The sequence below is a fragment of the Hyaena hyaena genome, unplaced genomic scaffold (genome assembly GCF_003009895.1).
Source record: "Hyaena hyaena isolate Hyena2069 unplaced genomic scaffold, ASM300989v1 scaffold_342, whole genome shotgun sequence".
NCBI classification, from domain to species: domain Eukaryota; kingdom Metazoa; phylum Chordata; class Mammalia; order Carnivora; family Hyaenidae; genus Hyaena; species Hyaena hyaena.
In genome coordinates, this window is record NW_024080974.1 from 258,782 (window position 1) to 283,742 (window position 24,961).

Sequence of the window (24,961 nt, forward strand, 5' to 3'; positions counted from 1 at the left end):
AGAATTAATTAATTTCTATACTTTTCAAAGAAGCATTCATTAAAATGGAAGGCATAAGAAAAGTAAAAAAAAAAAAATCCCAATTCCATGCCAACCAGCAGACTGTTTACTTTTATCTAAGGTAAACTTTAAAACTGACTTGGGGAAGTCATGGAGAATGGCTCCATAATGGCCAAAGTAGTTCTCTTTAGGATATTTTTGAGCCAGAAGGAAAAGAGTTTCAGTTGCAAAAAGACCAAAAAATGGGCAGTAAGAACTTTGGTGTCTTTTAGACAAAGGGTCTAGGCTTCTAACAAAGCTGGGCTATAGGATATGTAGTTTCCTCATTTTGAAATAGAGGCATCAAACGAAGTAATTTCCGAGATCAATTCTATATTGAAAATGTTTTGATTCTAAGAGAGAAAAAAATGCTTTTGTTTGATATAGAAAAGAAGCTGGGTTAATACGTAGGTGGAAAAGATTTTTAACCCCAAGCTCTGAGAATATTACTGTTTCTCTCTGTTATTCAGGGTGAACACAACATTGCCTGAGGGGAAAACTTAAATTGGGAAAAACTAAACTTGTAATTCAGGATAAGTTAAGATTAAGTCAAGGAAGAATAAAGATGGACTGGGGAGTTCAGGAATTCTGTTCCTAGCATACACTCTGTAAATGTTAATTCTCAATTATAAAGGTGTTTATAATTTTTAAGTGAATAGCTAACTGATTTACTTTGTTTTAGTAAAACATTTTAAAAAACACCCTGGTATATATTGATGTATATATTTCACTAGGTTCATTCAAAATTGGAAAACATTTGAAATAATTAAACTGTCTAACCAGATTTTGCTTTCTCATTTTTTTTAGAACTGTTATTTTGGCTTACATAAATATCGGCCTCATACATATGCTATACTTGGATAACTATGTTGAAGCCATTTGGCATTTTTCTGAGGCTATTAGACTCGATCCTTTATATATTCAAAGCTATATTTGTAGAGCAGAAACCTATCATAAGGTATTTAAGTTTTGAAAACTTTGATTTTTTAAAAAAAGCTTTAATTTTCTGGATATCTGTTGTTCAATATAAGTTTGGTATATTAGTATATTTGTTTTCAGTTCATTACAGAGGCTAATGCATTTTTAAGCAATAAATATAAAGTAGATGTAGTTATTATAATTAACTATATATAAACCCTTTACTTATGAGGTATGAATTTTGTCTTTCATTTAAAAAAACAATGTTTTTCCTTATTACAAAAACAATATATATTTATTTCATGTAATATATGCATACAAATAACAATAAGTTAAACACCATCCATAATTTTATGGACAGTCCAAGACACTGTCATTCCTCACCAGGATTGCTTCAGGGACCTCTTGGTCTCCTTGGTTCTGTTCTTTACTCCTTTTTGAAGGGTTTTCAGCACAGCAGCCATAGTGATCCTGTTAAAGCATAAGTCAGATTATTTCATTTTGCCCAGAACCCTTTAATAGCTTCCCTTGCATCAGAATAAAAGTCAAATCCTACAAAAGCCAAAGGCTTCTAAGAATCATAGAAACTGGCTCCTTGTTACCTTTCTGGCCTCGTCTTCTACGAGTTCTCTGGTCATATTGGTTTCAGCCCCGATCGATAGTCTAGTTTGAGTCTAGTTTGTGCTGTGGCTAAATGTGTACACACACACACACACACACACACACACACACACACACCCCAAATCCTTCCCCTCCTCCCCAAACACTTAAAATCACTGTGTTAAAATAACAAAGGTTTATTTCTTGCTCATAGTGCTTGTCTACTGGGAGTTAACTAGAGTCTTTGTTCTCCATCCTCAACACTTCAGGACCCTGTGTGACTAGAGTCCCACTCAGCACCCTTCCTTTCCTGATGGTGGAGGTAGAAGACCCAGGGCAGGCTTAGTAAAAAGTTTTTTAAAAAAACTTCTTAAACTTTTTAACTTTAAAAACTTTTTTAAAACGTTTTTAAGAAACTTTGTATCCCATTTGCTTTGATGATTCTTAAAAACAACAAACAAACAAAACCAAAAGAACTCATGTATATTAGAAGATGTTCTTGCAAAATTTCTGTCTTGAAGGGTGGGAGGGAAGCATCGATAAGGAAACAATCAGTATTATTATAAGAAAAGTTTCTGTTTATCACTCAACAGTTGCATAAATTGAAAAGGGCAGTAAGAGAGTTATCTCGTGCCATCCACCTTCAGCCAGATGGAATCCAATTATATATAATAAGGTACGAACATAGAAATGGAGTTCTTCTAGGCATCACTTAGCACAGGAGCTAGCTGTTGGGATCTTTACTTCCCTCTTGATCTTTCTGTCCTCCTCTTTTTACATTTAATTTCTCAGCAGATGGCCATCTTTTCAACTAGCAAGTCAGCTATAGTTATTGTATTTGTTAAATTTTAAGATTATTTATATTATAAGATAACCAGATCATACCCTTTGCTCTATCCTTGGATCAAAACACAACTGTTTAAACTACCCTGGGATCCAGTAATCCACTACTAGGTATTTATCTAAAGAATACAAAAACATTAATTTGAAGGGATATATGCATCTCTATGTTTATTGAAGCATTATTTACAATAGCCAAACTAAGGAGGCAGCCCAGGTGTCCATTGATAGGTGAATGGATAAAGAAGATACACAGTGGAATATTATTAAGCCATAAAAGAATGTAATCTTACCATTTGCAATAACATGGATGGATCTAGAGGGTATAATGCAAAGCAAAATAAACCAGCCAGTCAGAATATGATTTCAATCATGTAGAATTTAAGACCCAAAACGTACAAAAGGGAAAAAGGAGACAAATCAAAAAACAGACTCTTAACTATAGAGCAGAGAGTAACCAGAGGGGAGGTGGGTGGGAGGATGAGGGAAATAGGTGAAGGGGATTAAAGAGTACACTTATCTTGATGAGCACTGACTAATATATGGAATTCTTGAATCACTGTATTGTACACCTGAAACTAGTAGGACACTGTATGTTAACTATACTGGAATAAAAAAAAAAAAAAAAAAAAAAAAACACAACCCAGGGCGCCTTGGTGGCTCAGTTGGTTAAGTGTCCAACTCTTGATTTTGGCGCAGGTCATGATCTCGTGGTTCATGAGATCGAGCCCTGTGTTGGGCTCTATGCTGACACCATGGGGCCTACTTGGGATTCTCTCTCTCTCTCTTTCTCTGTCCACCGCCCCCCCCCCCACACATGCATACTCCCTCTCTCAAAATAAACAGTAAAACCCAGACAACAGTTTAGTATTTAAATTCTTTGAGGCCTCCTTAGATTACTGGTTGTATAATTATCACATATCTCATTAAAGCAAGGTAACATATTTTGAATAGTTTGATGGTGTTCAGAGGTACCAAATATAAACCTCAGTTAATTCAGTGGAAAAAAAAAAAAAAGACACATTGAATTGTATTTCAAATGCAGTAGAGCATGCTATAATAGGACCCATTGCAAGTTATGAGTTGTCACTACCAAAAATGTATTGATAAATCATTAACATGGTAAATGGACTTATAAACATAGAAAAATATACTGGAACAATGCTTTCTGATAAGGATTTGCTTTGTCTTTTAAGTGTTGAACCACATTTTAATTTATGCAAATACTTACCTCTTTTTATGTTCTTTGAACTGTGTCTTTTAATAATTTCTTAGCAATGGAATATAACATTTTGTTTTATTTATTTACTTTTGTTAAAGTATAGGTAGCATACAATATTATATTAGCTTCAGGTGTACACTAGTATAAGTATACAATAGTGATTCCTAATTTATATGTTACAAAAAGGTCAACCTAAGTCTAATTACCATCTATCACCATACAAAGTTATTATAATATCATTGACTATATTCTCTAAGCTGTACTTTTTATCCCCGTGACTTACTAATTTTATAACTGGAAATTTCTACTTCTTCATCTCCTTTACCTATTTCAACCCTCCCCATCAACCCCCTTCCGTCTGGTGACCAGATTGTTCTCTGTATTTATGAGTCTGTATTTTTGTTTTGTTTGCTTATTCATTTTTTGTTTGTTTTTTAAAATGTTTATTTAATTTGAGAGAGAGAGAGAGTGAGCTGGGGAGGGGTAGAGAGAAAGGGAGACACAGAATCCAAAGCAGACTCCAAGCTCTGAGCTTTCAGCACAGAGAGAGATCATGAATTGAAGTCAGAAGTTTTGTTGACTGAGCCACCCAGGTGCCCCTCATTTTTTTTAGAGTCCACATGTAAGTGAAATCATAGAGTATTTTTCTTTCTTTATATGACTTATTTCACTTAGTATAATATTTTTTAGCTCTATCCATGTTGTCACAAATGACAAGATTTTGTACCTTTTTATGGCTGAGTAATATTCCATTGCACACATACACCACATCTTTTTTTTTTAAGTTGAAATATAGTTGACACATAATGATACATGAGTTTCAGATGTGCAACATTGTGATTCAATAACTTTATACATTGTTCTATGCTTATCACAATTGTAGCTACCTATAATACCATTGGCTATATTATCTATGTTGTCTGTTTCATCCCAGTGCCATACTGTTTTGATGACTATAGCTTTTTAGTATAATTTGAAATCAGGGAGCATGATACTTCCAGCTTTGTTCTTTCTCACGATTGCTTTAGCTATTTGAGGTCTTTTGTGCTTTCATGCAAATTTTAGGATTTTTGTTCTAGTTTTATGAAAATAGTCATTGGCATTTTGATATGGATTGATTGTACCTTGGTTATATAGACATTTTAATAATACTAATTTTTCCATCTATAATCACTGAATATCTTTCTATTTATTTGTGTCATCTTTTTCTTTTATCAATGTCTTATAAGTTTCAGAGTACAGATCTTTCATTTCACCGCCTTAGTTAAATTTGCTTTTAGGAATTTGATTCGTTTTGAAGCAATTGTAGATGGGATTAAAAAATTTCTCTTTCTGATAGATCATTATTAGTGTATAGGAACATAACAGATTTTTGTATATTAATTTTGTATCCTACAACTTTAATGAATTTATTTATTAGTTATCATAGTTATTTTTTTTGGAGTCTTTAAGGTTTACTATATATATAGATACTATATAGATTATACAGTATCATATCATCTTCAAATTGTAGGAGTTTCACTTCTTTTTTTTTTCTAATTTGATTTCTTTTTCTTGTCCGCTGTGGCTAGGGCTTTTATGTTGAATAAAAGTGGCAAGAATGGGCATTCTTGTCTTATTTCTGATCTTAGAAGAAGAAAGTTTTAGTCTTACACCACTCAGTATGATGTTAGGTGTGGGTTCAGAGTATAACATTTAAAATATAAATAATTGGAAAAAGATTTGAGTATTTATCTTTCAGCTTCACTTTTCCTAAATTGTTTTCTCATCACATCTGCATACTAATTGGTCTATTTAGACTACATAAAATGTTTATAATTTTTACATTGTTTTCATCATACGTATATAAGTATGAGTAAAGGTATTGTAATTGTAAAATTTTAAGTAGCTGATTATAAGAATTTTTTTTAGAAAAATTATTTTTAACTACTTAGAATTAAAAAGTATTATTTCTTTCAGAGGACAATATCTTCTTATGATGAAATGTTATGATCTTGCAAAATTTACTATTTATCAAGTGGCAGAAATGAATAAAGGTAAATATAATTAATAAAAGATTATAATTATCTTAAGTTTTAAAATAAATATCTCCTACAATGCTTATACTGTTTTTAATAGGCAAGTATGGATAACATGGTAGGCATACTTAATCAGAGATAGATTTTAAGAATTTAAATCTTCAGTTTCACATGTATGAAATCAACTAGTGAGTGTTTCATGATGAAATGGCTTTTCTGAGATATTATTATAGGGGATGCCAGGGTTTATACTTTTATTTTTTTCTTTTTGTTGTTGTTTGTAATTGGAATGTCTTATTGTTTGTTGGTAGTAAATAGATTTTAGTGTTGCATTGATTTATTCATATTACAAAGATAAATTATTAAATTGCTTTACTACCTGAAAATAATTATATTCTAAATCCTAGTTACTTGCCAAGGGTATTGTTAAACTTTATTTTCCTTTTAGGTCTCATCGAGTTGAGTCCTATACAGCAAGCGCTCATTTATTCATTTTGTGAAAACCATGACAAGGCCATTCAGGTCTTGGATGGGATCACTTTGAACAGGCCTGAGATCACCATGTACACTCTATTAGCAAAAGCCCAAATGAAAGCCAAGAGAAACAAGGTGAAAAGTCTTGTGTAACATTTATTAAACCTATTAATAGAATTTTTGTATTGTGCTTAGCATGACAGCATACATAGTTTTTTGCAAAACTAGATTATAACATTTATTTATTGTTTCTTGGGTTAATTAACATTGGGGTTATTTCTTTTTATTTATTTATTTTTCCTCTTAAGCCTGGACCTGTTATAAATATTCCTTTACATGTTTTCTGTTAACATGTGGAGTAGTTTTCCAGGATATATTCCTATGAATGGAATTGCTGGAAGGTATAGAATTTGAATATGTAGCTTTCAAGAAAATGAGACATTGTACATAAAGCTGTACCAATTTATGCTCTTACCTGTCATGTATGAATGTTCCTGTTGATCTCTGTCCTCTCCTGTAATTGGTTGTCAGGTTTTATTTTTGTCAATTTAGCAGATAAAAACTAATGTCTCATTGTGGTCTTAATTCACATTTCTTTGAGCACAGATTGAACATCTTCTTGTATGTTTGTCAATCACTCATATTTCCTGTTCTGTCAATTTTCTGCACATATTTTTTGTTCGTCTTGTTCCTATTGACTTTAAGCATTAAAAATTAAGTTCTGTAGATTAATCCTTGGTTGGTTGTCATGTATGCCGTGTATCTTCTTGTAATTTATGGCTGGTTTTACAGAGGTTCTTAATTTTAATGGAGTAGAATATATCTATTTTTTGTTTTATGTTGTGACTTTTAAAAAATTCTTGTTTAAGAAGTTTTTCCCTTTCCCAAGGTCATACAGATATTCTTCCGTATTTTCTTCTAAAAGTTTAAGTTTTGCTTTTTCTATAAAAGAGCTTACTCTAACTTAAATTGATTTCTTTGAGTGTGAGATAGTGGCAATGTTTAAATTTTCCTTATAGGGATATTCAAATGTTCTAGTATCATTTATTGGAATGTTCTCTTAACCTAAAGATCTGAAGTGGTATGTCTATCATAAGTTTTCATGCATGTGTGGATCTGATTTTGGCTCTCTATTCTCTTCTTTTGGTCAGTTTTTCTATCCTTGGCCCAATAGTACAATGTCTTAATTACTTTAGTTTTATTGTAATTCTTGATATCTGGTAGAGCTAGTCCCTATGCATAATTCTTTTCTCAGAAATTACTGGTTATTCTTGGGCTTTTATTCTTCTATTTTATTTTATTTTATTTATTTATTATTTTATATTATTATTATTTTTTAAATTTACATCCAAGTTAGTTAGCATATAGTGCAATAATGATTTCAAGAGTAGAATCTGGCCCTTCATGTAACACCCAGTGCTCACCCCAGGAAATGTCTTCCTTAATGCCCCTTGCCCATTTAGCCCATCTCCCTACCCCCAACCTCTCCAGCAACCCTCAGATTGTTGTTCTCTATATTTAACAGCCTCTTATGTTTTGTCCCCCTCCCTCTTTTTATATTATTTTTGCTTTCCTTCCCTTATGTTCATGTTTTGTATCTTAAATTTCACATATGAGTGAAGTTATATGATATTTGTCTTTCTCTGACTAATTTCGCTTAGCATAATACACTTTTTTTTCCATCCACATGGTTGCAAATGGCAAGATTTCGTTCTGTTTGATTGCCAAGTAATACTCATTGTATGTATATATACTACATCTTCATTATCCATTCATCTTTTGATGGACATTTGGGCTCTTTACATCCTTTGGCTATTGTAGATAGCACTGCTATAAACATTGGGGTGCATGTCTCCCTTCAAAATAGCATACCTGTATCCTTTTGATAAATACCTAGTAGTGCAATTACTGGTTTATAGGTTACTTCTATTTTTAACTTTTTGAGGAATCTCCATATTATTTCCAGAGCAGCTGCACCAGTTTGCATTCCTACCAGTAGTGCTAAGGGGTGCCTCTTTCTCTGCATCCTCACCAGTATCTGTCATTGCCTGAGTTGTTAATGTTAACCATTCTGACTGTTGTGAAGTGGTATCTCATTGTGGTTTTGATTTGTATTTCCTTGATGATAAGTGATCAGTATTTTTTCATGTGTCTATTATCCATCTGGATGCCTCCTTTGGAAAAGTGTCTATTCATATCTTTTGCCCATTTCTTCAACAGATTGTTTTTCAGGTGTTGAGCTGGATAAGTTCTTTATAGATTTTAGATACTAACCCTTTATCTAATATGTCATTTGCAAATATCTTCTCCCATTCCTTCAGTTGCCTTTTAGTTTTGCTGATGTTTATGTTGCCATGCACAAGGTTTTTATATTGATAAGGTCTCAATAGTTCATTTTAGCTTTTATTTCCCTTGTCTCTGGAGACATGTTGCGTAAGAAGTTGCTATAGAGGTTTTTTGCCTGCTTTCTTCTATGGGATTTTGGTTGCTTCCTATCTTACATTTAGGTCTTTCATTCATTTTGAGTTTATTTTTGTGTACAGTGTAAGAAAGTGGTCCAGTTTCATTCTTCTGCATGTGGTTTGTCCAGTTTTCCCATCACCATTTGCTAAAGAGACTGTCTTTATTCCATTGGATATGCTTTCCTGCTCTGTCAAAGACGAGTTGGCCATACATTTGTGGGTCCATTTCTGGGTTCTCCATTCTGTTCCATTGATCTAGGTGTCTGTTTTTGTGCCAATACCATGCTGTTTTGATGATTACAGCTTTGTAATACATGTTGAAGTCCAGGATTGTGATGCCTCCAGCTCTGGTTTTCTTTTTCAGGATTGCTTTGGCTGTTTGGGGTATTTTCCGGTTCCATAAAAAACTTAGGATTTTTTTTCTAGCTCTATCAAGATTGCTGGTGTTATTTTGATGGGATTGCATTGAATATGTAGATTGCTTTGTATAGTATTAACATTTTAACAATATTTGTTCTTCCAATCCATGAACATGGAATAGTTTTCCTTTTTTTGTGTGTCTTCTTCAGTTTCTTTCATAAGCTTTTTATAGTTTTCAGCGTAGATTTTTCACCTCTTTGGTTAGGTTTATTTCTAGGTATTTTAGGGTTTTTGGTGCAGTTGTAAATGGGATCTATTTATTGATTTATTTTTCTGCTGCTTCATTATTGGTGTATAAAAATGTAACCGAAATCTGAGCATTGATTTTATATCCTGTAACTTTGCTGAATTCATGGATCAGTTCTAGGAGTTTTATGGTGGAATCTTTTTGAGTTTTTCATATAAGGTATCGTGTCTGCGAAAAGTGAAAATTTGACTTCTTCCTTGCTGATTTGGATGCCTTTCATTTCTTTGTGTTATCTGATTGCTGAGGCTAGGACTTCCAATACTATGTTGAATAACAGTGGTGAGAGTGGATATCTGTCATGTTCGTGACCTTAAGGGGAAAGCTCTAGTTTTCCCCCATTGAAGACGATATTAGCAGTGGGTCTTTTGTATATAGTTTTTATTATCTTGAGGTATGACCTTTCAATCTCTACTTTCTTGAGGATTCTTATCAGGAATGGGATGCTATATTTTGTCAAATGCTTATTATCAATGAGTTTCTTTATGTTTGTGATTAATTTATTTATATATTTGGGTCTTCACACTAGGGACATAAATGTTTACAATTTTTAGATATTCTTGATGAATAGGCCCCTTCATCTCTTGTTACAGTTTTTATTTTAAAATCCAGATTGTCTGATATAAGTATGGCTACTCTGGCTTTCTTTTGGTGACCATTAACATGATTGATAGTTCTGCATCCCTTTACCTACAGTCTGAAATTATCTTTAAGCCTAAAATGGGTCTCTTGTAAGCAGCATATAGGTGGATCTTGTTTTTGTATCCATTCTGATACCCTCTGTCTTTTGATTGGAGTGTTTAGTTCATTTAGAGTAAGTACTGAAAGATATAAATTTACTGCTATTGTGTTGCCTGTAGAGTTGGAGTTTCTGGTGGTGTTCTCTGGTCTTTTTTGGTTTTGGTCTTTTTTTGTTTTGTTTCATCTTTTCTCCTATCAGAGAGTCCCTCTTAAAATTTCTTGCAGGGATGGTTTAGTGGTCATGAGTTCCTTTAGTTTTGTTTGTCTGGGAAACTTTTTATCTCTCCTATTTTGAATGACAGCATTGCTGGATAAAGAATTCTTGGTCACATATTTTCTTGATTTAGTACGTTAAATACATCCTGCCACTCCTTCCTGGCCTGCCAATTTTCTGTGAATAGGTCTGTTGCAAACTTGATCTGTCTTCCCATATAGATTAAGGACTATTTTTCCCCTTGCTGCTTTCATAATTCTTTCCTTGTATGTGTATTTTGTTATTTGACTATGATATATACCTTGTTAATGGTTGGTTTTTGTTGAATCTATTGGGAGTTTTCTGTGCTTCTTGGATTTTGATGTCTGTGTTTTTCCCCAGGTTAGGAAAACTTTCTGCTATGATTTGCTTGCATAAACCTTCTCCTCTTTTTTCTCTCTTTTCATCTTCTGGGGCTTCTGTGATTTGGATGTTACTCCTTTTTAATAAGTCACTGAGTTCTCTGATTCTTGTATTGTGCTCTTTTGCCTTAGTTTTCCTCTTTTTTTCTGCGTCATTATTCTCCATGATTTTGTCTTCTATATCACTGATTTATTGCTCTGTTTCATCTATTCTTGCCACGTAGCATTCATTTAAGATTGCATCTCAGTTATAGCATTTAAAATTTTGTCCTGACTAGATTTCACCTCTTATTTCCACAAAAAAAGGATTCTATGCTTTTTTCAACCTAAGCTAATATTCTTATTACTGTGATTCCAAATTCTAGGTCAGACATCTTGCTTATATCTGTGTTAACTCCCTGGCTGTCATTTCTTCCTGTTCTTTCTTTGTTTTTTGTTTAAAAATTTTTTTTTCAACACTTATTTATTTTTGAGAGAGAGAGAAACAGACCAAGAGCAGGGGAGGGGCAGAGAAAGAGGGAGACAGAGTCCAGAGTAGGCTCCAAGCTCTGAGCTGTCAGCACAGAGCCAGATGCAGGGATCAAACCCGTGAACTGTGAGATCATGACCTGAGCCAAAGTCAGACATGTAACCATCTAGCCACACAGGTGCCCCAACTTCCTGTTCTTTCTTTTGGGGTGAATTTCTTCACTTTGTCATTTTGGAGGAAGAAGAAAGATTAAAATTAACAATTAAAATTAAAAATTGAAAACTAACACACACACAAAAAATCAAGTAATGGAAGCTAAAGCCTAGGTGTGTTTTGGTTTGGTTGTTGAACGAAGCTTGATAGAGAAAAAAAGGGAAAGAAAAGAAAAGAGGAAAAAAGAAAACATTTAAAATTTAAAATAAATTATACAATAAAATAGTATAAAATGAAATGAAAGTAAAATAGAATTTAAAATTTTATAAAAAATAAAAATATATATAGGGGCTCCTGGGTGGCTCAGTCAGCTAGGTGTCCAACTTCAGCTCGGGTCATGATCTCACGGTTCGTTGGTTCGTGTCCCGCGTCAGGCTCTCTGTGCTGACAGCTCAGAGCCTGGAACCTGCTTCCGACTCTGTGTCTCCCTTTCTCTTTAACCCTCCTCTGCTCACGCTGCCTCACTCTCTCTCTCAGAAATAAATGAAACATTTAAAAAAATTTTTAAAATAAAATAAAAAATATAGTAAAAAGCATTAAAAATTTTAAAAACCTGGAAAATAAAAATGAAATTGTCTCTTTCTGTATCCAAGAATAAGAAAAGAAAAACAAAAGAAAAACAAAAATCAAAGGACAAATAGATGGACCACCCAACAGAATGAAATCGGAATGAAATTACATACAGTTTCCCCTAGAATTCAAAGTAGGAAGCACTTTATATTGTGTACACTAAGCAGGTGGAAAGAACTAATGGTGGTCCTCTAGGGCCTGAACTTGGTTGGTGCAGTTGGACTGGGCTTGGTGTAATGGCTCCATTCTCCAGTAGGTGGCACTGCTTAGCTTACTGGGATGGATTGGTGGGGTACACATGTGCATGTATGTGCATGCGTGAGAGAGGTGAAAAAGACATCACCCAGCTTTCCAGTCTCTAGCATCAGAACTCTGTGCTCTACCTGAGTGGCAGTCAAGCACTGTTCCTTTGTCTCTCACTTCTGTCCAGTCCTGTTTCTACACTCTCAGTGTCCAAGCCATCAGCCTGCCAGGCAGCATCTCCCTCCTGAATTATGTCTCTTATGGGGCTGTGTTTCTGAGAGCCCTGTGGTTTGGACCCCCTCCAACCTTCTGGGGAAGGTCTCACGGGGCAATGGCCAGATGCTGGCTTGTTCCCCTTGCCCCCCACTGGGAATGTTCTTGCAATCCCACTGTTGTAGAGGTTCAGAGATTGTGGCCAAGTGGCCACTTGCCCCAGAAAAGTTCATGCGACTGTGCAGCTGCAGAGGTTCAAAGATTATGGTAAATCATAACACAGCTGGTGCTAGGTTTCACTGCACCCTGGCATCTTCATTTTAATACCAGCAAATGTGGCTGTTCTCCAGGTTCTGGAGGGAACTTACCTTTGGGGAGGCCATATAGCCTCTGCTAAATGCCCTCCTAGCAGCGGAACTACTTCTCCCACGTGGTCTACAGACCTCTTGGACCTCACTGTGAATCCTGGGGATTCGCCTTTCCCACTAGAGCACCAGCAGATATAGCGATGTGGAATTCTGACTATGTTCTCCACTGTTTTATAGAGTCCTAATGGCTTTGAAACCCTCTTCTTTCTCCTTTCTCCCTTTCTTGTTTAGTCCCTTGTGGGTGTTTCCACTCCATCTCTCTCCACAGCTACTTCCAGGTGAGTGCTTTTCCTGCTCTCCCCCCCTCTTTTTCTGTCCTCTCCCCACAAAAACAGTTCCCTACCCTCTGCGAATTCTCTCTCCCCATGTTCACCTCTCTGTACCACATACCTGCTGAGTTCTAGGACCAAGTTATGCAGATTGTAGTGTTAATCCTCAGATCAATTTTCTAGGTGTCAAAAATGGTTTGGTGCTGATCTAGCTGTATTTCAGGCATGAGACAAACCAAGAACTTCCATGCTGCTCCACCATCTTGGCCCCTCCCTGTATTATTCCTTTATTCTCTATATAAATCTTAAATTTAGCTTGTTAAGATCCATTAAAAACTCTGTCAGAATTTTCACTGAATTGCATTAAATCTCTAGACTATTTTAGGGTGAATTGACACCTTTATGGTATTGAACTTGATCTGAGAATATTCTGACATTTACTTTTTAAAAATTTTTAAAATTTTCATTTATATTTGAGAGAGAAGGGGAGAGAGAGAGATAGTGTGCAAGTGGGGCAAGGGCAGAGAGAGACGGAGGCAGAATCTGAAGTAGGCTCTGGACTCTGAGCTGTCTGCAGAGCCCAATGCAGGGCCCAGACTCATGAGCTGTTAGATCCTTACCTTAGCCGAAGTCAGATGCTTCACTGACTGAGCCACCCAGGCGCCCCTCTTACATTTACTTTAACCTCCTCCCCCACACTTATTGCTCTATAGAAATCTGGAGTTACCTTTGATTGCCTTCTTCTATCCAATCAACAGTGATGTTCTCTTGATTCTTTCTAAATATCTCTCAGTTCTATTTCCTTTCTTCATTTCTATGGTCATTATCTTAATCCAGAACATATTTTTATTTTGCTAGAATGATACCATCAGTGTTGCATTCTTATGAGCTTTTATCCTCACAACAGCTGCAGTACTGTTTTTAGAATGTAAATGTGCCTTACTTGGGAGCCCCTCTAGACCTTCTCCAGGAGTCTTTTCATAGTGAAGAGACAGGTAGGACATCAGCTAGCTATGAGAGGAAGCAGGAGGAAGTGAAGATGTGTTTCCTTTAACTTAAATGGAATGGAAGACTTTATGGACTCAAAGTCACAGTGAAAGGGCAGTGATCCAGAAGAGGAAGGAAATAACTTGTGTTCAGGCAGAGTAGAAGGAGTAGGGGTCAAGGACACAGCTTGAGGAATTAGCTCTGAAAAGGAGAAGAAAAGAAACCATTTAAAGACAGAAGAGAAAAAAGATGGAAATGAAAGAATATATAGATGCATTGAAAAATAAAACAGAGGGAAATGGAGAAAGAAGGTGATGTATTTTTTCTATGGCAAGATCATGTGCTGAGAATGAGGAGGTTTTATGTGAAGTAGATGCTTTAAGTGGGGGGCACAAAGGACATTTAGCATATCCAAGCTAAATCTCATTGTTTATTTAGTAATTTAATATAATTAAGAAAATGGTCTAAAGAATCACAGGTATTTGTATTTCCATATAGATATAGATATATCTATTAGCTAATTATAAAAAGTAATTTCTATCTGGAAAATTGAATTTTTTTCATTAACAAATTTCAACTATTTTGACTAGTTTAAATGGGTGATTTATTTTAAAGTTTATTCATTTTGAGAGGGAGTGAGAGAGAGAGGGAGGGAGGGAGGGACACACACACACACACACACACACACACACACACACACAGAATCCATGCTGACAGTGCAGAGCCTGATGTGGGGCTCAAACCCATGATATATGAGATCACGACCTGAGCTGAAATCAGGAGTCAGACACTTAACTGACTGAGCCACCCAGGTGCCCCTAAGTGGGTGATTATTTTATGTTAGTTTATTTTCTGGTGCCAGTGGATTCCCATTAAGAGCACCATAGGACAAAATAAAGTTCGATTAAAACCACATCACATATTATCATTGGAAATCTTTTACTAATACTGTCCAGTATTTCTTCAGGATAATCACTAAAAAACTGGTCATAAACTAGTCTACAAATTTAAGCTGATTTTATACTACAAGAAAATAGCCTTAAGAATTTAGAAATTATAGTTGCAGAAGTGCACATCTATAAGTCTGCTTAAGGAACAGATTGTAGGAGAGACACGTTGGTGTGGGATTCCCTGCCATCAGACTCCCCGCCTGGGTCCTAAGCTGGTGGTGCACCGACAAGGCTGGTGTCTTTCCAGGCATATGACATGAGAGTAGGGCTGTGTGCTTAGAATTCCTTTTAATGTTTAAGGCTGTCATGTTAAATAAATATTAGAAAGAAACATTCCTTTCCGTGTGTGTGTGTGTGTTTTGTTTTTAAATCATTCTAGGAAGCTATGAGAATATTTAAAAAGGCGTTGGATATCTTTTCTCATTCTGATAAAGGACCAAATGCCGTAGCAGCTTCAGCAGACTGTCTGTATAACCTGGGTCTTTGTTACATGGAGGAAGACAACGTACAAATGGTATTTTGTGTATTTAGGAGCTAGGTTATTTGTGATTTTTTTTTTTAAATTTATTTCTAGGAGAGAGAGAGAGAGAGAGAGACAGCGTGAGCAGGGGAGGGTCAGAGAGAGAGAGGGAGACACAGACTCCGAAATAGGCTCCAGGCTCTGGGCTGGCAGTCAGCACAGAGCCCGACGCGGGGCTTGAACCCACGAACTGCGAGATCATGACCTAAACGAAAGTCGGACGCTCAACCGACTAAGCCACCCAGGTGCCCCAGTTCTTTGTGATTTTAGAAATTGATTGCTTGCATGCAGTTCTGTTTCTGAAGGCTACCTATACAGTGATTGACTAGACCAAAGTTTCTTATAAAGGTTGGGTTATTACAATCAGTCTACACCCTGTAATGCCTGCTATATCATTTTATTTACTCAATACATTTTATTTGATACTGGTTTGTCAACAGTATTCCAAAGACTAATGTGTGTTTCCCACCAAAACAATAAATCTAACTGTAAGAAATTATTATAGTGGAATATTTTCATCACATTAACATGAATTTACTTGTTAAATTGTTAAGTACTTTAAATTAAGTGCTTCAGAGTAATGTAGAATAACTGGAACATGAGTAGGACACCAGTTTCTCTTATTGACAACTGAACAATTCATATCAGATTGAAACTGGTTATTAGGATGGTCAGATTCATTGAAAGCCAGTTGACTTAGTTACTTTGTATTAATCCAACATTTGGCTGTTTTGCATAATTCTCCATTTTAAAGTTGTCAATGATGTGATAAGTAAGTAATATAATTGATATTTTACAGTGGCTAATGTTGGATATTCCATAACTCAATCTCTCTACACACAGACATAGACACACACACACACACACACACACACACACACACACACACACACCATTCCAGTCTCTGTGGGGGTGGGCGGTGTTTGAAATTTGAATCTCCATAAACTTGAAGAAGAGTTACACTTGATGAGTTGTTACATTAGGAAATTCCAATAAATATCAAATTAATTATAAATATTTTCTGTGTTTTTAGCCCTTTTGGACAACCAAAGCAAGCCAACATTTGCTTTACAATGTTGGGGAAAATTTTAGAGTTCCATTGTTCAGAAATGTCATAACTATGTATCTGCTATGGTTCTTGGGCCTTCATAGAAAATAAATGTAGTGTCTGTGATTTCTTTGAAGTAACACAATATGAAGAATAACAATTAAAACTACACCTCCAAAAGTATTATTATCTAACAACATGGATTATGTAGACATCAGTTTAGGAGTAAAGAAACCTGTAAATTATAGTAATAAACCTGACTTGTTTATATTACCTTTGTCTTCTCCACAAATTTCACTGAGAAAATGTATTTAAAAGGACCAAAAATAAGTGAAAACTTTTAAATAATTGTTATACACTGAAATTTATTAACATTTTAAGTTAATATATTCTACTCACTAAATGATTTTCTTTTTAATAATGTACTTTCCTAGGCTTTTGATTGTTTTACAAAAGCTGTGAAAGCAAATCCTGACTTTGCAGAAGGCTTTTATCAGCGTGGGCTTTGTAAAGTAAAACTTCACAAGGATGGCTCGGTCCTGGATTTTAATCGTGCAATTACCATCAATCCAAAACATTACCAGGTATTTAAATGAACAACAGTGATTTGGAGACTGTGTTAAATTTGCTAAAACTATTCAAGCCTTTATATATCATTGTTATTAGTTAGCAAGAGTCAGTTGCTTATACCTAATTTTTTTTTTTTTTTTTTTAATATTTTTATTTATTTCCAGGAGAGAGAGAGACAGTGTGAGCAGGGGAGGGTCAGAGAGAGAGGGAGTCACAGACTGAAACAGGCTCCAGGCTCCGAGCTGGCAGTCAGCACAGAGCCCGACGCGGGGCTCGAACCCACGAACCGCGAGATCATGACCCAAGTGAAAGTCGGACGCTTAACCAACTAAGCCACCCAGGCGCCCCTGCTTATACCTAATTTTTAGCCAACTGTGTTTTGATAATCCATATATCTGTATTTCCCTTTGAACTAAAAGTTTTATTTCCAACAGTGATATTTTATATGTAAAGGTGCTTTCTGAATTGTGATGTTTGTAGGTATTGTTAGGATTTTACTATACCTAGAAATAATTAGAATTTTATATACTGTTATTAATTTTATTTTCTTCTTGTTTTGCTATCACATTTATTCCTGCCTTTTAAGAGACTGAGACAACACAAAACTCAATAGATGAAACTAAATTGGATCTTGATTTTAAAAGCCTATGAAATTTGAATATGGACTAAATATTAGATGATTTTAGGGAAATAACTATTAATTTTCTTAGATATGTAGCGGTAGTGTGCTTATGTAGGAGAATGTTTGCATAATGGAAAGACTGGGGGTGAAGTATTATGATGTCTACAACTTATTTTCAAATAATTCAGAAAAAATAGATACAAAAAGTATTACAAAATAATAATTAATGAATCTAGATGGTGGTCATATGATCTTCATTGTACTATTTTTTCCAATCTATCTATATATTTGAAATATTTTCAATTAAAAGAAAGTGGGGGAAAAAGGCTATATTTTATATCTTCTTTGGGATGGCATGGATTTGTTCAAACTATTCAGTATGTTGGGGGAATTGATGCTTTTACTAAAATTTCCATTCTTGCTTTCCTCTGCTTTTTCTCTGAAAAGGCATATTTAAGCCGAGTAGCCTTCTATGGTTTAAAAGGCAGATACTCCAAAGCAATTTTGAATTGTAATGAGGCCATCAAAATTTATCCTCAGAGTGTGCGTGCCTATATCTACAGAGGAGTCCTGAAATACTACAACAAGGTAGGGTCGTTTCCTGCCTTGTTAACTGAGATTTGAGAGTGCTCTAATGCCAAGTGTGACTTGCTTCCTTTTTTTCTCTGTGAGAGGAGACTTGCAGAGGTCTAAAGTACAGAACTGCGTAGAACACTTTATACTTTTTTCACAAAATAATATTTATTTTTGACATTTATATTTTGAATAGTACTTATTATTTATCTGTTTAAGAAAGTAGTATATATTCATTATAGAGAATTTGGAAAGTACACAGGAGAACAAAGGGAAAGATTAAAATCACCTACTATCCCCACCATTAAATGAAAATTCCTGAGAGCATTTTGGTGTATTTACATTTAGTCTTTTTTTCCCCTGAATATATATATATATTCCAAAGGTAGGATTATGCTACTTATAAATTTGTTTTGCCTTGCTTTTCAAAATATTTGAGGATACCATTTTTAACAACAGAATAATATTCTACCATACTTTATTTCTAATCACTTTATTGTTGGACATTTCGGTTGTTTTATAAATTTTGCTATTTTACTATATTACCATCTTCATATAGTTACACTGAGAACAAAGTCATTGCTTGAGTTTATGATTGATTCTTACGTGGAAATTACTGGATCAAAGGGTGTGAGTAGCACCATTGATATCTGATAATTCATGGAATACTTTGTTTCTCCCTACTTTTCTTTTCTGACCTTTCTTTGTAACTATTTCATATGAAATACTTTGCAAATAATGCCTGAAAGCAAAGGTAAGACCTTGTATTACATGTTAATTCTATGAAAATTACTACCTATAGAAATGAGTGATCTAAGGTATCAGGAAAGCATCAAAGAGAGTGAAGAAGAACATGAGTAGGAAACATGGCGATTATGTGATCTAACGGTAAGAGTGACAGAAGCAAGCTCTGGTGAATATTTGCTGGATGAATATGGCTTATTTCTCTTTTACTAATAAGAAGTATAATTTTCTTTTTGCTTTATAGCAACATTGGCAATAAGATAATCATCTAAATTAAAGTTGTTTGTATATTGAATTTTATTTGAAGGTAGGAGAAACATTATTATAATAATTCCTACCAAAAGATCTTAATTAACTCTGTGAAAGATTAGCTTAATTGTCTTAATTTCAGATGATATGCAGAATAGTTAAATGAGTCTTCTGAAAAATCTGATAGAATCAAGAACTTATTTTACAATTAAATTTCATTCCATTATGATTAACCCTTGTTATCTAATTATTTTTTTGTAGACTTATAAGCTAGCGATTACAGATTTAACTATAGCTATCAACATGGACAAAAGCAGTTACATAGCATTTTATAACAGAGCATTATGTTATACCAAGATAAATGAACTTCGAATGGTAAGATGACCATTATAGTAAACAACATGTTAAGACATTTGTAAACACATTTAAAGCATGTGTAAAACATTGTCTTCTTATTTCTGTTATAATTTTGAAAAATAATTCCTATGGAAATACACACACACACACACACATACTTGAGAAACCAGAGAACCATTTCAAAGAATATTTAATGTTTTTGTTGGTCCTCACCAGATATTTTCATACCAATCTCTGCAATGTCAAGCGAATATAAATTTTACAATGCTTATATAAGCATTTAAAGGCACTTATAAATTAAAATATATTGCATAATTTTCATTTGAGTAAATGTTTCTACGGATACATGGCTTGCAGAATTTGTAACCAGTGATCACTAACAATATTGTTGCTTTAAAATCTCAGCATTAGCTAGAACAGTTTGTCAGGGTGGGTTTTTTTTTTCTTTTCTTGTTTTTGTTTTTTTAGGTAGTTTATTGTCAAGTTAGTTTCCATATAACACCCAGTGCTCATCCCCACAAGTGCCCTCCTCCATGCCCATCACCCCACCTTCCCCTCTCCCCACCCCCCACCAGTCCTCAGTTTGTTCTCAGCATTCAAGAGTCTCTCATGGTTTGCCTCCCTCCCTCTCCTTCTCTATTTCCCCCTTCTTCTCCATTTGTTTTTGTTTTTGTACAGTGCTCAGACCACAGACACAGCAGGACGTTTTGAATGATGGTTTCCAAGCCTGGGACCAATGGCCAGTATTGCCTGTGTATTTATTATGAAGCTGTAACTGAAGGCTGCAGTAAACCTTTTCCTCTATTTGTCATATCCATTTTCAACCTGTGCAAGCCCGCTTTTACATTTTCTACTCGTACCCCTCTCTTCCCCACCCTTGTAGGTTTGGTTGTTTTCCAGTTGAGATTTCTCACTGGCCAGCTGGTCTCAGTCTCTTAGTGTTCTGTCCCATCTTCTTGCTTCCCTTTCTCTGTTGCCTGCTTGTCTTCCTTTATTTCTCTCTACGTCCATAGTCAGTGAAGCATTCCTTTAAAAAACTACATCACATTCCTGCTGTTCTGTGTGGATACACTCCTCCAATCTTGAAATTTGGACAGTTAAATCTGTTTAAAACGTTTGGGGATTTAAAACTTATTTGCTATGGAAGGGAAAAAGTTGAGAACAAGTTTTTTTCCTAAGAGACTGCAGAATTCCTGGTAACCAGTCCATCAAGTTTCCTCCAGAAATGTTGACAAATGAATAACTAATTTTTAACAAAGGAGTTGTTAAGATTCTAAGAGCTAATTAAAGGATCGTTTATCAGAGTAACCTGCGTAGCAGGTGTCTTTGACAGCTCCCTCCCCACCCCCTTACCTGCCTTTTCTGGGTAACTCTGAAGCCATGAACAATGGGCTAGGTGGGGGCAGGGAACTCCCAGTTTTGTTATCTCTGATATGTAACAAAGTCAGTGTTCTATGAATGGGGAAAATGAAAAACTACCTAGAGACCTAACTGGGATAATAACATTTTTGGGATAATAACATTTTGGTTATTTTAAAGCTGCTATGTACCCAACACACATTTCATCCAACTGAGTCATTTTACAGAGGAGGAAATGGAAGTAGGGAGAAGTTAGAAACACATCCAAGTCCCAGAGAGAGTCGAGACCTGCACTGGTATTCACAGGGTTGTTTGCTTCTGGTTAACAGTCTTCAGGTGGCTTTGTAAAAGCATCTGACATCCAGCATGTGGACCGGATGTCATTTAACAGTGTCACCTCCTCCCTATTTGTCTACCTCCCTGTTTCTCAGCATTCCTGCCATCACTAGACTGAGAAAACCCAAGTATCTTTCCATAGAAAATGCACTTAGGCATTCTTCCAAGATATACTTGGAAAAAAATTTAAGAAAAGGTGAATTCCACTTTCTACCATCATATATTAATATAAATAACAGTTACCACTTACTTGGGGCTTATTGGGTGACCAGCACAGGGCTAAATGCTTTACCAACATAAAATCGAAATATTTTTAAGTGGACTTTTACAACAACAATATGATAAATTATTAATATCCCAATTTTGCAGATGAAGAAACTGAGGCTTAGTGTTAAGCAATTTTCCCAAGACTGAAAAGCTAAGTAATAATAGCAGAAGCATGATCCAAATCCTGCTCATTGACCTTCATGAAATCTCATTTCCCAGCTTTTATTTCCTCTTGTGTCACATATTCAGCTGCTTAGTGGATCCCTAAGGCTTCTTACAGATTTTACATTCTGTTATTCTGTGAAAGGAAAACTGCTAACAGTCTAGTTTTGTTTTTGTTTTATAAGTATTATGAATTATTTTTACAGCCCTGGCATAGGTCCACTGATAATTATGTCACTGTGAACATATAGGATCTTTAATTATACAGTTCTTTTAGATATATGAGTGCCTAGCAATGATACACTAGAGAAGGTCCAATGAGGAAATAGCAAAATAATACTTATTTGCATTTTCAGTTAGTATGTGCTACAAGCATATAAAGTTTGGCCCTTTTCTGATGAAACCATATGGCTTTTTTTTGACAAAATATTCAGCAGGAAAATGAATGAAGAGGTTTAGCTCCAGTACAAATTGGGGATATTCCTAGTACCTGGTATAGAGTAGATGACCAGTAAAAACTCATTTAGTCGGTTAATAATAATAATAATAAAGATTAAAATAATGGAGAAAGGTCCTATGAGTTGATCATTTCAGTTTAGACTAATGTCTTACAAAACATGAGTATGCTTATCAAAGTGCTTGTCAAAAGAATGATTATTTGTTAGTGTATTAAAATCTATTGATATTGATTCATGATTTACTCAACAAAAATTTATCTAATTCCTGTTATGTACAGGCACTGAACTAGTTACTGGCTTTACAATGGTGAACAAAATAGATAAGCCTTGCCACCATAAAACTTAGGTTTCAGTGAAGAAAAAAATAAAACACTAAAAAGAAATTAAATTTTAAAAGATAGCAAGTGCTCTGCTTTCATGTCAGTAGTCATTTGATGAAACTACTGAGGTGGGGGAAGGGTGTTGCATTCCTTCCTCCCAAACCATACACAGTAAAAATGCTTAACATGATTCACAGATAACATGTGAAAAGTGAGCACAGTGTGGACTATTTATTAAAGCATAGCAGTATCTATAATATTTAGTTAAGGGGACCCTTTAAATCTAAACGATCATTTTTGACCATTAATGTAAGTCACATTAGACCTGATGTGAGGTCCTAGTTTGGGCATGAATGCATTTGTTCATAGGCAATGTAGTAAGGCTCCAGAGTTAGCTCTAGGTTGTAAGTGGTTATTTTATTTTTAGGCATTAACAGATTATGGAATTGTGCTGCTTCTTGATGCTGGAGAAACTGTGAAGTTAAATACCTTCATCAATCGTGGACTCATCTACATAGAGTTAGAGCAGTATACTTTTGCATTGGAGGTAAACCTTGTTTCCTTGTAAAAAAAAGAACCTACTTGATTTTGCATGTTCTGTTCTGAAAACTAGTGAACAAGTTTCTTTTGGTATCAAATGGCAATATTAATGACCAATAACAACTTTAGCAGGAATGTACTGAAGTACTTTGAATGAATAATAGAACCTTTGCCAAGAAATAATGTATTTTATTTTGTTTTGATTACAGGTAAATAACTGATATGTAAAAAAAATGTTTCTGATTTGATGAAATATCAAGGCACTCACCTCCCCCCCCACCCCCAGAATGATCTTGACTACACATAAAACTCAATTATTTGGCAAATAGAATGATTTACGTATTGATTTAATTTACTGCTCAGTGCTAATTCTTTCTCATTCACAACTTTTCTCATTCTTCATTGGCAATATAGCAAAATAAATATGTTTTGTTTAAGGTGGAAAATACCTGCTCAAAATAGGCCACTAGGAGTAGACTTTTAAGTTAGTGGAATCAGGCACTCAGAATTGCAATGGAAGATAGCATCTGTAGTGTATCAGAAGAGAAACAGGTGGTTTAAAATGTATTTTAATAGGGGCGCCTGGGTGGCTTAGTCGGTTAAGCGTCCGACTTTCGCTTGGGTCATGATCTCGCGGTTCGTGGGTTCGAGCCCCGCGTCGGGCTCTGTGCTGACTGCCAGCTCAGAGCCTGGAGCCTGTTTCAGTCTGTGACTCCCTCTCTCTCTGACCCTCCCCTGCTCACGCTGTCTCTCTCTCTCTCTCTCCTAGAAATAAATAAAAAAAAAACATTTAAAAAAAATGTATTTTAATAATTAATTATTGGGGCACCTGGATGGCTTAGTAGGTGAAGTGTCTGACTTCAGCTCAGGTCATAATCTCATGGTTCATGAGTTTGAGCTCTGCATTGGGCTCTATGCTGACAGCCAGGAGCTTGCTTCAGATTCTATGTCTCTCTCTCTCTCTGCCCCTTCCCTGCTTGCTCTCTGTCTCTGTCTCTCTCAAAAATAAATAAACATTAAAAATTTTTTAAATAATTATTATTAGTTATAATTAAACAAAATTCACCATTATCGTTTTTATATTATTTGTATTTTGTTTTAAATTAATTTTGGAATTGATACAAGGCAAAAATTAAATAGCAGTTTGAGGGTTGTAGTTAAATAATGGCAGTTTTGCTTTTGTTTCTGAAGAACCACAACAGAATATTACATAGTGGAGTGGTCCCTAATGTTTTCACCTCCAGACATGGCTTGTATTATTTCTATGCCTGACAGTCCTCTTTTGAGATTCTGCCCGCATAGAATTACTTATTGTTAAGGATGCATCTGAGAAACCTTATTCCAGGCAATTTATACTGTGATGAAATTCAGTTTCAAGATTTGAACTCCTTTAGGTTTTGGTTTTGAGATACACCATTCAGAGTTCTCTCAGGTAGGTGGAGCTCAAGAACTTATTTGTTTGGAGTAGGCAAGGAAGCTCTGGAACTCAGGGCAACAGTGTTGGGTGGAACAAGTGAGGACAATAGGGATTGGGAGCAAAGTACCTCAGCTGTTGGAGAATTAAAACAGGATCCATGTTATCTGCAAGTACATATTTATTTAGTACTTAATAAAATCTTTCAGCTAAGAAGTACTGGGGCAAGATTTGAACTCAGATCTTTGTTGATTCCAAATCCTATGTTTTCTCTGAAAAGGCAAGTAACTGGCATTGGCATTGAAGCCATGGGAATCATGAAGACAAGAGTTACAGTTCTTGAGGACCTCATGGTCTAATGGGAATCATTCTAGACCCTTCTCTTTCTTTACCCCTTATCTAACTCACGAACAAGTCCAGTCAGCTGTACTGTCAAAGCATATTTTGAATTCATCACTTCTCATTTTTGCCACTATTGTCCTTCTAATTCAAGCCCAAACATCTCTTCCGTGGACTACTTTAGTAGCTTTTTAACTGGACTTTCTGC

At 35.2% G+C, this 24,961-nt stretch overlaps 1 protein-coding gene across 1 annotated transcript in view; it reads left to right on the forward strand.

Moving 5' to 3' along the window:
- TTC6 (tetratricopeptide repeat domain 6) overlaps window positions 1–24,961 on the forward strand; it is a 186,031-nt gene that overhangs the window by 137,331 nt on the left and 23,739 nt on the right. The window contains exons 18-26 of the mRNA XM_039249557.1: window positions 847–997; window positions 2,151–2,233; window positions 5,579–5,655; window positions 6,086–6,246; window positions 15,255–15,389; window positions 16,878–17,027; window positions 18,083–18,223; window positions 19,463–19,576; window positions 22,888–23,007. Of these exons, the coding sequence (XP_039105488.1) occupies window positions 847–997; window positions 2,151–2,233; window positions 5,579–5,655; window positions 6,086–6,246; window positions 15,255–15,389; window positions 16,878–17,027; window positions 18,083–18,223; window positions 19,463–19,576; window positions 22,888–23,007 (1,132 nt within the window). The remainder of the gene's footprint in view (window positions 1–846; window positions 998–2,150; window positions 2,234–5,578; window positions 5,656–6,085; window positions 6,247–15,254; window positions 15,390–16,877; window positions 17,028–18,082; window positions 18,224–19,462; window positions 19,577–22,887; window positions 23,008–24,961) is intronic.